General features: G+C 41.5%; 1 protein-coding gene across 1 annotated transcript; it reads right to left on the reverse strand.

Moving 5' to 3' along the window:
* Window positions 1–3,314: 3,314 nt before the first annotated feature.
* Window positions 3,315–12,336, reverse strand: nrde2 (NRDE-2, necessary for RNA interference, domain containing). Its single transcript, XM_056394509.1, has 19 exons — window positions 12,246–12,336; window positions 11,597–11,678; window positions 11,120–11,323; window positions 10,842–10,982; window positions 10,393–10,661; window positions 9,964–10,190; window positions 9,035–9,259; window positions 8,622–8,811; window positions 8,186–8,319; window positions 7,666–7,786; window positions 7,281–7,453; window positions 6,963–7,134; window positions 6,627–6,847; window positions 5,994–6,489; window positions 4,986–5,401; window positions 4,671–4,810; window positions 4,278–4,419; window positions 3,766–3,837; window positions 3,315–3,652 (listed from the first exon to the last, which is right to left on the reverse strand). The coding sequence occupies exons 1-19, from the start codon at window positions 12,319–12,321 to the stop codon at window positions 3,527–3,529; spliced, it is 3,627 nt and encodes a 1,208-aa protein (XP_056250484.1). The 5' UTR covers window positions 12,322–12,336; the 3' UTR covers window positions 3,315–3,526.
* Window positions 12,337–12,559: the final 223 nt, after the last annotated feature.

A 12,559-nucleotide genomic window follows, 5' to 3' on the forward strand; every position in this document is an offset into this window, starting at 1 on the left:
CCCTATATTTGGTTTTGTCCTTTTGAAATACTTAAATTTTTTATTTTTGTTTCATCATCCGTCTTTATATGTTGCATTTATTCCCTTTTATTGTACTTATGTTCTTTGTATCTACATTTTTACTATTATCATATTCCAGAAGTTTTTCATTTTTTAATTGTTTTAAATAGATGAAATTGATAATGTTTTAAATTATAAAGCATTTTGAAAAAAAGCTCTGCAGCCAATCTAAGACAATATACAATTAATAAACAAGACAATACAATTGTAATTACTTTGGTAATGGTTCGTGGTTATACATGATTTCTCAGTAATGAAGCAACCTCAAAAAAATTACTAACTATAAAGTTAAAATGTATGAACTAAATTAAATGATATTTCATTTTTTAAACAATGTGCTTGTGGTATTGACTTAAATAAAATGTGTAGGTTCCTTCTTGAGAGTCAGATGTGAACACATGTTTGTAGAGATGTCATTTGCCCTCCATCTTTGATCAGTGGTCTGCATGTTAGAATGATTTTCTGCAGTCTGAGGCCCCAAGAGGAAGGAATGGAGTGGAAAACAAAGGGTGTTAATCCCAGGAAAGTCATGGGAATGCACATGGAATCAAAGCTGATTTCAAAGTCAAAAATAATTCTTTAACATGAATCAAAACAGTTGTCTGACTGGAGAGGCTTTAGCATTTTTTAAAGGTCAGAGGCCATTTACAAGTGACTTAGTTAAGTCTTAAATGAGTCATGTCACTGGGAGAAAACTATTCCCTGAAATGACACTTGTTCTGACTGATGAGCACTCAGTATTTATTGCTACATCGTTACAGCAGTACTCAGTAGCTTACTCATGGGTTGGACCACACCCATCTTCAAACTCTTCATTTTGATCTCAACATGTGCACATAAATGTTTATGGAAATGTGACAGTGGGGTAAAACTAGGAAATAGGGCACCACTGTTCTTGCACATAAGAGCTTATGCCTAAAATATCAACATATGATTTAGGAAAATAATTGTGCATCACCACAAAGTGTGTGACTTCGTCTTGCCTTATACTCTGCATAGACACACACACACACACACACATATATATATATATATATACACAGGTCCCTGAATACAGTGTGTCAATGTGATCCTTAAGTTGCACTTGAGAGTGAATTATGAAATATTGAATCTTTTGAGTACCACCTGCCATTAGAAGCAGTGTCACACATATTGAACTGTGTGTGTGTGTATGTATGTGTGTGTGTGTTTAAACAGGCTCATCCTACACCCTCAACAGCTTTGCAGCCTATAGAGCCCAGCTGCTTCATGGTTTTCTTTAGCTGCAAGAAAAAAAGAAAGTGAATCTGATAATAATATTGAGTTCAGTTCTGTGAGGGTGATGAGGTTTGCGGTGAAATAAGTTAAACACAAGTTTAACGATGATCTTATCACAGTGCCAGACAGGAGACAATTACAGCTGCATCCTGTGACATTTTGCACACTCCAACAACCCTTTTACACCGGTCAAAACACCAGCTAACACTCGCTAACATCTCACTTTTGTCTGCAACGGTAAAGGGCACAATCAGCATTCACTCCCAGGTCAAGTGACTCTGCAGCAGTCATGGGTATATTTATTGGCTCCAGCTCCGATCAGCAGTGATATAAACACCTGCGTAGGGGGTTAGGGAGCTTTACCTCACAGGGCGTCTCCTCTGCTCCAGCTCTCAGGTGCTGCCATGGCTCAAAACAGTCAGGGCCTTGGCTCACCTAATCCCACTGTAACCATTTTCTGTTGCTACTGTCATGCCTGTCCCATTCCCTTCTCCTGCCTAACTGCTAGTCCTAAGTAGTTATGTAAATTCTTGTTACAAGTAACTACAACGAGGAATATGATTTTGTCAGGACAGTTTCTCCATCATTTCCCAAAGTAACGTTTCTCCCAATAACACATCTGAACATGCAACAGGGGAATGTGTCACAGTTGTTATGTCAGAGTCCCCGACAGACTTAACAGACATAAAAAGATGCACTCATACAGAAGCGGAGACAATAGAACGGCAGCAACATGAAGTTACTGCCCTAACTAAACCTTTGTGCCCATGCACAGTGCAAACTGCTGAATCACCAGTGGCACACTGTCAGGATCGTGAGAGCATTTAATTTCTTCACCTAAATAGGATGTTTTGATCAACGATTCGATGGTGACCCAGCTCTTCTTCTAAAATCCCGAGCTCTGGGAAATTAGCGAGATTAGAAGAGTCATTTCTGGAGCCTCACACAAAGACAAAGATAGATCAGACAGAAAGAGCCGAGCATGGTTCAGAAACTCTGCCACAATAAGACTATAAGAAATTTACGCCATCTTATTGAACCAAATGGTTTACACCACAGGTGGTGATTAAAATAAAACCTAATCAGTGGATTGATTCAATCATGCTCCATGTATAGTAAAGGATAATACACTTGCTGAAAATGTATTCCTCATTAAATACACTAACACTATTTGAACCTACATTACAACTTCTGTTTAACCTGCTGGTACATTATCATAGCAATTATAACCAGATTGATATTATTTAGACTGTAGGAGAAATCAATATCAGAAAATATCGAAATATCGAAAGGAATTGACCTCCATTCCCTCACATTTATGAAAGCTCAGTAAAGTAGAATTTTAAGTCCTTTAAGTTGTGAATTTAATGCCAAAGCTGTTCTGTTCTATTTGCCCATACCCCATACAGAGGGAGAACATCTTATAGCCCCCAGAATCATAAAAGAATATAGAGCTACTGATGTATACAGTTTGTTCTGTGATGTGAGTAATAGAATATAAAGAAGGCAGGTAAAAACTTCCAGGTAATTCACAGGTGTGTTTTCAGATCAGGCCCGAGCCAAAGAGGGAGTGTATGGATAGAAATCTAGAAACCACGGCTATACAGGCCAAACAACTGAGGTAGAAGTCCCCATGTTTAAAAAGTAATTCTTCAAAAGAACGGGATTAAAAAATATACTTCAACTCTGACAGATTTTAGTGGAAAAATTACAATTTTATAAACACGGCAAGTTCATTTTCTACTCAGCATATCTGGGTAAAGTTATGACTACACATCTTTTCACCTCATCTTCATCAACGCAAGGAGATGATCATCACTCTGTGGTTTTTCTGGTCTTTTTTTATGCTTCTCATTTATCTCTGTATTATTTACAGTTTTTTTTTAAATCAGAATGAGAATATTGAGAATGTTGAGCTCTTTGCAATCACATAATAGAAACATGTCACAAAGTTTTATAATAAACTCAAGTAACAAATTTACAGCACACACAACAAACAAATGAGAATCATATTTATTGACAGTGTCAGGTACTAAAACACAGGTCTATTTGCTGTTAAAATAAATCATTTTCAGATATTATGTACAAACGATGGCTCTTTGTGCATCTTTAGGTAAGATTACTGCAACTTCACTGTTCAATACAGCAACTGTGTGTGTGTGTGTGTGTGTGTGTGTGTGTGTGTGTGTGTGTGTGTGTGTGTGTGTGTTCAGTCTTCCAGTAGTATATCCAGCTCTTCTAGAGGCAGTCTGAGACGGAGTTCTTTCTCTGTCATCAAATCTACAAACTCCTGCAGATGCTCAGGGAACAGCTGGACTGCATCCATGTACAAACCCTGACCACACACGTGCCATACACACACAAACAAAGAGAAAGAGAGAGATAATTCATTTTTTATACTTACAGTTTAAAAATCAAGTAGACAGAGGTTAGAAACTGGTGACTCACCTTCACCCAGGGAATATTCTGTAAAGCCTTGTAGAAGATCCCTGTGGCTTTATCCACCTTCCCTTCTGACACCTACAAATACACACACATTACATACACACAACACAGGCATAAGCCTTTACTGATGGTCAATATTTGTGCATCCAAATGTGCAACTTACACAAAGTAAGTCTGTATAGGCTGGCCTTACTGTGTGTGTTAGTTCTCACACTTCTACCTCCAAGTCAATATTTGGAAAATGAGAAAAAAATATATGTGGGACTCTGAGGTGAGAGATTAAAAAGCTAAATGACACACAGAACAAAATGGGATCTTAAAGGAACAGCAGGAGTTTTGTTTTCTTTGAAAATATTCTAAATAAATACATTAATATTAATAATTTCTTTTGTTTTATTTAGGAGGATAACTGACAGAGTGATCAGGCCTCAGCTCATTTTTGACTGGTATCAATATCAATGAGTTGAAGTCAGTGGAGCGTCGTAAGTGTGTGTGTGTGCTGTTTGCCATCTCACCAGGAAGTGCATGTACATCCTCCAAAGTAAAGGACAACGAGCACCCTTCTCTGTTGCTATGGCGCGTTCAAACAGCCCACGGATACGGTTGCTGAGGCCATTCTCTGGTAGGATGGGCAAGGCAGCGTCATGGCAACAAGACCTATAGAGACAATTTTTTTTTTTAATTGATGCAAATGTGTTTTATAATCAGTAATATGTCATGTCAATTTTGAGAGAGAATATTTATCAAAGTTTTCTTGGATTATCACACACAAAAAGAAAGAAGAGATAAAACTATGTTTATAGCATCTTGATTGCGTTTCTTTTTACGCTGGTACAGTGTTTATTCTCGTGTAACATGAGAGCAGGAAAACACTACCCACAACTACCCATCATCCTTTCTCTTCTTACCTCTGAGCAGCGTCCACCAGCTGCTTCCTTTGTTGTTCAGCAACAATGGCAAAGAGGCGTGGCACCATACTGCTGTTGTCCCTGGTTACAGAGTGAAAAAAGCGACGCGCCCGTCCGGCACTATGGTAACGGTTCTCCACCTGAAAACAGATCGCATGAGGGTCATGGTGTCCAAATAAACAAGATTTTATAGAGAATAAGCTGAAAGAACTGAAAGCACAGCTAGAGAAGGAGCTCATTCTGAATGACTGAGTGGTTTGATGATTAAAATAAATGTATTTAGTTTTGGCATCTTGTGAGCAGACCACAGCTTACCTGTACATATATGCTCCAGAGAGGGGCGCTGCTGGGCCAGGTTGAAAGAGCAGAGGTCAACATTTGTCTCAGTGTGGCCAGTGGAAACACACTGATACTGTTGTGGTACCTCAGCAGGGCTGCCTGCTGCACTGCTAATATCTGACACTCAGAGGCCAGTTTACTGACATAGAGCCTGCTGGTTTGGCTGCAGTCAGCTGCAGAGTTTTTAGCCTCAGCGCTCACAAGGTTAGCTTCCTCATTACTGTTGAATTGCTTGTCAAGTGTTAGCGTGCGATGCAGCTCCTCCATCCTTTCTCTGGCCTGGCTGTAGACGGCGTTGGTTGCTTGGACTCCCACTGTGAGGTACTGGAACAGAGCGTAGCAGCCCACCAGACCACTCAGCCTCAGTTTCTCACCCAGTAAGTCTTCTTGACCTAGTGGTGGAGGAATGAGATTAGAAATTAATCAAATCAATAACTGATTATGTGGGTCCTACGTTTAAAGGGGGAGGACTTTTGAGACGTTTGTTTCTTAAATTTGCATTATCTTAATGATGCCTTGTGTTTTTCCATCCATCTGATCCAGTGGTATGCAATGTAAAAGAGGCCAATCAGTTAGACAATTCTTTTTCTAATTTTCTATTCAAATAATTCTCCCAATATTGTATCATTTGAGTCTAAATGACTTATTGTTGAAGGATAATACAAGCGTTGCTCCATGACCACTTACAAATAAAGTATAGGACACATTACTACTGACCATTTTCTACAGTCTGTTATAGTTCACAAAAAATAAAGGCAACTAAATACCATACCACATGTTATGGTTAACATGGCCTACAGAGCTGATTGGAAAACATTGGTTGCATGGGAGGAGCTAAATAAGTATGGATTTCAAACAGTGGCAGGGTATGTTTGAAAAAACACTGAATTACAGGATTTGTTGTAAATGGGCTAAAACATGCAAAGCGGCACTACTGAACGGAAACACAGACACAGAAACACAGATGTTGTTGAGAACATGAACCTTTTCTGTTGGTCTGAGGGTTGCTGAGGACTTGGTCCAGTGCTGACAAGCTGGTTGTCAGAGCCTGTTCATAAGACCTCCTGGCCTTCAGGATAGATACTGGAGAGAGGGCCTGGGATGATGAGGAAGAGGATGAGGAGGTTCCTTCTGCTAGCCTGGTTAGCACCAACACAGCTGGGGACGCAGTTACATCAGTAAGTCCCCCTCCTCGCACGGCAACTCCGTCCTCCACCTCTAGCTGGGACCACAGCTGACACAGCTCACAGAGGGTGGGGCTACTCAACCCCTTGGTTCCCCCTATCGCTGCAGCTGTGGAGAAGACTTTGCGAGCTTCGTCAAGGTTGCCCAGCATCCACTCCAGATGGGCGTACTCCCGCCACATCACCAATGAGGAGCGGTTATCGGGTTCTTTGAGCAGTCGCTTGGCAACCCGCTTGCTGCTCTTGCCTTGAAAACGGAGGCGCTTTTTGTTGCCGCTGCGCAGGCAGTGCAAGACCTGACACATACATAAATACAAATACAAATAAGTAAATTAATGTCACTGTCAGACACTTTTCTGACCTCAAAACAAGTTGACCTGAATTCTTTTCTCAAGTTTTATTATAAGTTAGAATCAGATAAACTGATTCTCACCTTGAGTTTCTCGTACTGCATCCAGCTGAGCGACAGAACGGCTCGGTGGGGGGGAGGAAGGACAGGTTGGACCATATTGAACACATTGGTGACAAACCTCTCACCCTGCTTTCCAAGCCCCACCCATTTCCTGGTTCCCTGAAGAGTGGTCATGTGACCTACAGAGTTAACCCCGCGGTCAGGTAGATCGTGGGAGTTCAGAGGACGCTGGAGCTCATTACCTAGGATGTGACATGGAACCACATTGATCACTGCCTTCATCTCAATAATATGCTTCTAACTATTTAAAAAGAACAAACAGTTAGTTTGTATTACTCTTTCTGAGTGTGTTTTTACCCTGAGTGAGCAAAGACAGGTTCTCCAGCAGCAGGCCAGGCTGACAGGGGGCAGGAGAGAGCACAGAGTCCACAGGCAGCCCCAGGAATGACAAGAAATGGAGAAGAAGACAGAGCTGGAGCTCTGGTGAGGACAGGCAAATCAGGGATGGGCCGATGTCATCAAACAACACCTAGAATTGGAGAGCAGAGAAAGAGAGCAGAGGAGAGGTGGTCCGTCTATCTAGCAACTTCAATTTAACACACAGTAAAGCCAATTCCAAAACTCCACCCATCCCTGTCTGTCTGTATGTCTGTCTTTCGGTCCAGCAGTATGTACCTGTCTGTCTGGGTCCTCACAGTCCTCTTCTGATTGGCCCTTGGCTTTGTCAGGTCTCCAGGGCAACCAGTGAGCTGCTTCACGTGATGCCTCCACATCCAGCCACACTGTTCGTCGGGGCTGGCTCCGATCCTTCACCTCCTCCTCATCCTCTTCCTCCTCCTCTTCGTCATCTGTAGACACACACACACACACACACACACACACACACACACACACACACACACACACACACACACACACACACACACACACACACACACACACAGACACACACACAACAAAACATGACGCTGAGTTTCAAACCTTATTATTATGCAGTAAGGACCCCTGTGTGTGTGTGTGTGTGTGTGTGTGTGTGTGTGTGTGTGTGTGTGTGTATTACCTGCACTGGGCTGTAGCCATCCCCCACGTTCTTGTTGGAGCATCCAGGCTTTCCAGCCTCTGGCCCCCAACTCCCCAACCCTCGCCTCCCCACTGTCCCAGAACGGCTCAAAGAACTCAACCTGCGCACGTATATACACACACACACACACACACACACACACACACACACACGCACACACGCACACACACACACACACACACACACACACACACGCAAAGACATAGGTAAATGTCCTTTTGTATTTCTACTGTGCCTATAAAAAGTATTTACTCTTTATTTGGAATTTGTTGATACTGATTAAGAGAAAAAAGACAAATCCAAGCCACACACATTTCTACCAACTGCTCTACATAAAATAATCCTCACAAGAACGCAAAGCAAAGGAAAATCTTACAAAATGAGGACACTTTGCTGGTTCTCACTTCATTAAAGGGAGAGTTAGTTTTTTTTTTTTAGATGAGAATATCTCTCATATCTGTCTGTTTAAAGTTTTCTTCAAACAAACACACAAACAAACCTGCTGCTTGGTGGACAGTTCTCGTACACTGTCAGGTTTGTAGAAAGTAAAGTCGATCATGGCCTGAAACAGAGAAACCGCCTTCTCTGAGTGACCCGACTGACGCAGGAAATGACACTGTTGGGTGAAGATATCTGGACAGAAGGATACAAACAGGCAAAATGACAGTGACATTATAACAACATTAAATAAGCATTGAGCATACAAAGAAAATGCTTAGTTTTCTCCTCAAACAAATGAGAATATGATGTATCAAAAGTTCAAATGTCCAGTGTGTATGTGTGTATATGAGGGCGGAGGTTTTTCTAGTTATGGCAGAAGGACGTGATGAAACTGGGCCGACTGGTAAACTCTACTCAGGGAGACTCAGTGTGGGACTGTTATTCACTAATCAGTCCTCAGTGGAAAAGTAAAGGCTGAACAAAATCTCTGTTACCCAACATATCCTCCTCAGTCCCTGGCAGGGCTGGATGAGAGACCATGCTGCCGTCCCGCACAGAGCTCAGTGTGCTTAGACACTTCCCGTAGGCAGAGTTGACCTTTGACACAGTGAAGTTGCTGAAGTAGCTCTGGGTGAAGAGCAGATACTCTCTCCATAGGGGGGCACTGTTTGGGTGGAGGAACACCTGAGGTAAAACAGATAAAACATGAGTTAGCTTTGTTCAAATGACTATAAGATTTAGTCTACAGACACACTCCAACATAGGCACTCGTCATTTTTACACTCTGGTTTGGATCAAAGAAAACAAACCAGAGCTGCTCTTGCACCTTGAGTGTGCAGCACTGAACATAGTTTACATACAGTAGCACTGGGTGAATATGATGATGAAACAACAACTGCAGACTGACCAGTTTCTTCCATTCTTTGGCCAGAACTGAGGGCTCCCACAGCTCCTGGCAGATCCTGAGCCTCTCCAGCTGCAGAGTGATGCAGCTGGGGTTGGTTTCAACAGCGCGCTCTGCGATGCTCAGCTTTTTCTCCAGGACCGCTCGGTAGGAAGACTTGCGACGCTCAGTTGAATCGTTGTCCTGTTGCTCCTCCTCACCTCCAAACTCTGCTGAACTCACCTCATCCTAGAGAGGGAGAGAGGAGATGAGAAAGATGAGACACAATGCTGAATATCCTGAGAAGTGACTTTGTTTTTGAAAATTAATGAACAGAGTTCAGATAAATCATTAGTTTCCTGATTATTACAGGCTGAATGACAATGAATTATATATTATATATTTATTGCTGTTTGAGAACATTTTTTGAAAATGATAGAGACCTGCTCATTTAGGAAATGACTGAGTGTTTTTTTTTTTTAAATGACTTTATACTGTATGTACATTTAGGGTTAGGGTTAGGCCTCAGTGGAAAAATGTATGTACATTTAGTTATTGGTCTGAGGGCTGGGTGTCACAAGTGTAGCAACTTTGAAACTTGCACTAACACATTTGCAGTTTTGATCTTTACGTGGAGTTTGTGATGATTAGAAAAATATAGAATAAGCCTTTCCCTTAATATCCTTATATGCAAATTCTGAAAGTTAGACTTAAGATCTGTCTTTAAACAATGAACCCTGAGGTAGTTGGCAAAGTAAACGCTGAGGTGAATAGGGAAAGAAAAGGCATATTATAATGTATGTACAAATGACAAACATGTACTGACACATATACATCCATACGAACACAAATATGCTGCTCCAGTGCATCGTGTCAGTTCATAGCTGATTGTAAGGCAAGTAAAACTGAATTAAGAAGTCGTGTTTGTAATAACAAAAGTAGAGTCTTCCTACCTGGTATCGTATGAATTTTATCCATAGCTGTGTGTCTGCTGGCTGTTCTCTCAGCTGCCTGTTAAACTCCTCAGTCCTCCTGGTCATAAGCAGAGCACTCTGCCCTGTCTGTACGTCCTGTTTCTGCTGCTCTGTCTGGTCCTGCTGTCCCTTCCCCTGCAGCCAGAGGGCCGTGGAGGAGTCATACACACCGAGTGGATTTACCGATGAGGTCTGCACTCTGTCACCTGGATTGACACAGTGAAGGTTTGAAGTTAGATGTAAGGGGTAAAACGAAAAGATGAAGGTATGTTGCAGAGATGTCTGACACAGAAAAAATGTGCTCAATTGCTGATATTATCTTAATGTGAAATTGCAGTCCGTACAGTTGAAGACAAATTCCACCCTTTACAGGCCAATCAAAGCCATTGTTGTGGCTAAATCTCTTACCTGTCTGTCCTCCTTTGTTCTCGCCCTCATCATCACCCAGAGGGAGGAAGGAGGAGGAGCTGGTGACATCACTACACTCAGGATTTGTTGGTAATGTAGGAACAGCGGACTTGGACCTCAGCAACTGGCGACTAACTCTAGAGAAATATCTGTCTTCTGCTCTCTTCTTGTCCCCGCCTTTCTGTTTCTTCTTTGACTCGGACTCCTGCCAGCTGACTCCCTGTCTGCGAGGATCCAGACCCAACGACGAGCTGCCTTTCCTCCTGTACCTGGAACACACACACAGCTTCACAACTGTAGTTCTAGTTCATGTAGAATTTTATGGTTTTTCTTCTTAAGGCCCAAAGATCCAGAGAGCCCTTCTGAACAGTAAGTGATGTTAGTAATAAACTGTAGAAGCAGGTAATAAGCATGAGCAGGGATGGTCACTAAGACAGTGTGTGTGTTACCGTGCTACATCTCCTCTGTACAAGGACTTATATGTCCAGTTGGCTGGGTCTGGTTTGCGGTCCACACAGAACGGATGCTCTGTGGGCGACTGGAGGTCATCCAACCAGGAGAAACGACTTGCTACTGGAACAGCCTGTGACCTGGCAGACAGGCAGAGTGGATACACACACACAATCCCACACACACCAACCATAAAAACAGAGTAGACACCAGCGAATGCTATTGTGTACAAAATTAAGAGTGCAAGCTTCTGTGATGTAAATGTGTGTGTCGATACCTATTTGCCTCTTCTTCCTTTTTGAGATCACTGGGGTAGATGGTATCAGAGTCAGACCCACTGCTATCTGAACACCTCCCACTCTTCTTCTTGTGTTTTCTCTTCTTTTTCCTCTTCTTTTCACTCTTCTTCTTCTTCTTTTTTTGGGGCGCATTGTCCTCTTTTTCCTTCTCCTCCTCCGCAGAGCTCACCTCTCTGTCTACACTTGAGGATCATAAGGTTATTTCAATGTTAAAGGGAGTGAGGACACATTTAAACTTCACAGCTGCCTCAAGCAAAAATTTATTTTACTAATTTCCAACATATTACCTTGAGTACTTTTTACTAGAAAAGTGTTAAGAGTAATGAACTTTTTTCAGCTAATTTCTTAATTTAGTATTCAGAGGGAAGTAAAACATGTAAATAAGAAGAATTACAAACAAAAAAACAAAGGCATATTGACAATCAACAAAAAGAAAAAAAAAAACTTTTTTTTACCTTGAGTCCTTCTCTAAAAACCGTCTGTGAAGGGAGAGGGCATCCCCGGTCTGAAAACTCTTATTTTTCAGCCACTCTAACTCTAAGGGGAGAGAGTGGACAACAAAAGAGTGTTACACAGTAATCAGGAAGACTGAGGGATCATGATGGTGATTATCAACCACTGAATGTGTTGATGTGCAGTGTAGTATCCTGGTAATGCAGGGGATACACTTATCTTCTCTTACAACAGAGAGAAACTGAATTTCCTACAGTGGTAACTACATCAACCAAACTGAGTTGACTGCATCAGAGGATCAGACACCTGGACAATATTAGAGTCATGTTATTATGGAGCTGAAGAGTATGATTTCTCTATATTCCATGTAAAGCCCCCCAATATGATCATAACCAGGATACGACAGATGTGACACTAGCATCATATCTGAGAGGAACGAATAGTCAGACGTTTCACGTAGCGGTGTGTAAATATATTGATCAGAAAATCAGTTAACGCTAAAGTTTGTCATTCAGCTTCAACCGTAGGCAGACGCTGGGGTAGCTAATATAAGCTAGCTCGTGGCTCAGCAGGTGTATCCTCTTTGTGTAAAGACAACACAGTAAAAAAGTTATCGATATTAAAATGTGTACTACACGAAGACACTTTCACCTTTGGACGAATCTTCATCTTTATTAATCGCTGTTTCTGCAAACGCTGGAAACAGAGCCATGGTGGTATATCGCATATAAACAGTCGCAGGGTTGTGACGTCATTAGACAGCCGGCTTACTGACCAATTAAGTGAGATTTACACACAAAAAAAGATCTTGATAGGGTAATTTTTCATTCACAAATGCCAGTGTTAACTTAAAGACTTTATATATCAGTTAAACTATACGTAAAAAAAAACGTATTTATTATTATAACACATAACTAAAATTATAATTTTTCTAGAAAAACATGTGTATCTTTGTTTTTTTTCTC

This window comes from Seriola aureovittata, chromosome 13, assembly GCF_021018895.1.
Source record: "Seriola aureovittata isolate HTS-2021-v1 ecotype China chromosome 13, ASM2101889v1, whole genome shotgun sequence".
Lineage (NCBI taxonomy): Eukaryota > Metazoa > Chordata > Actinopteri > Carangiformes > Carangidae > Seriola > Seriola aureovittata.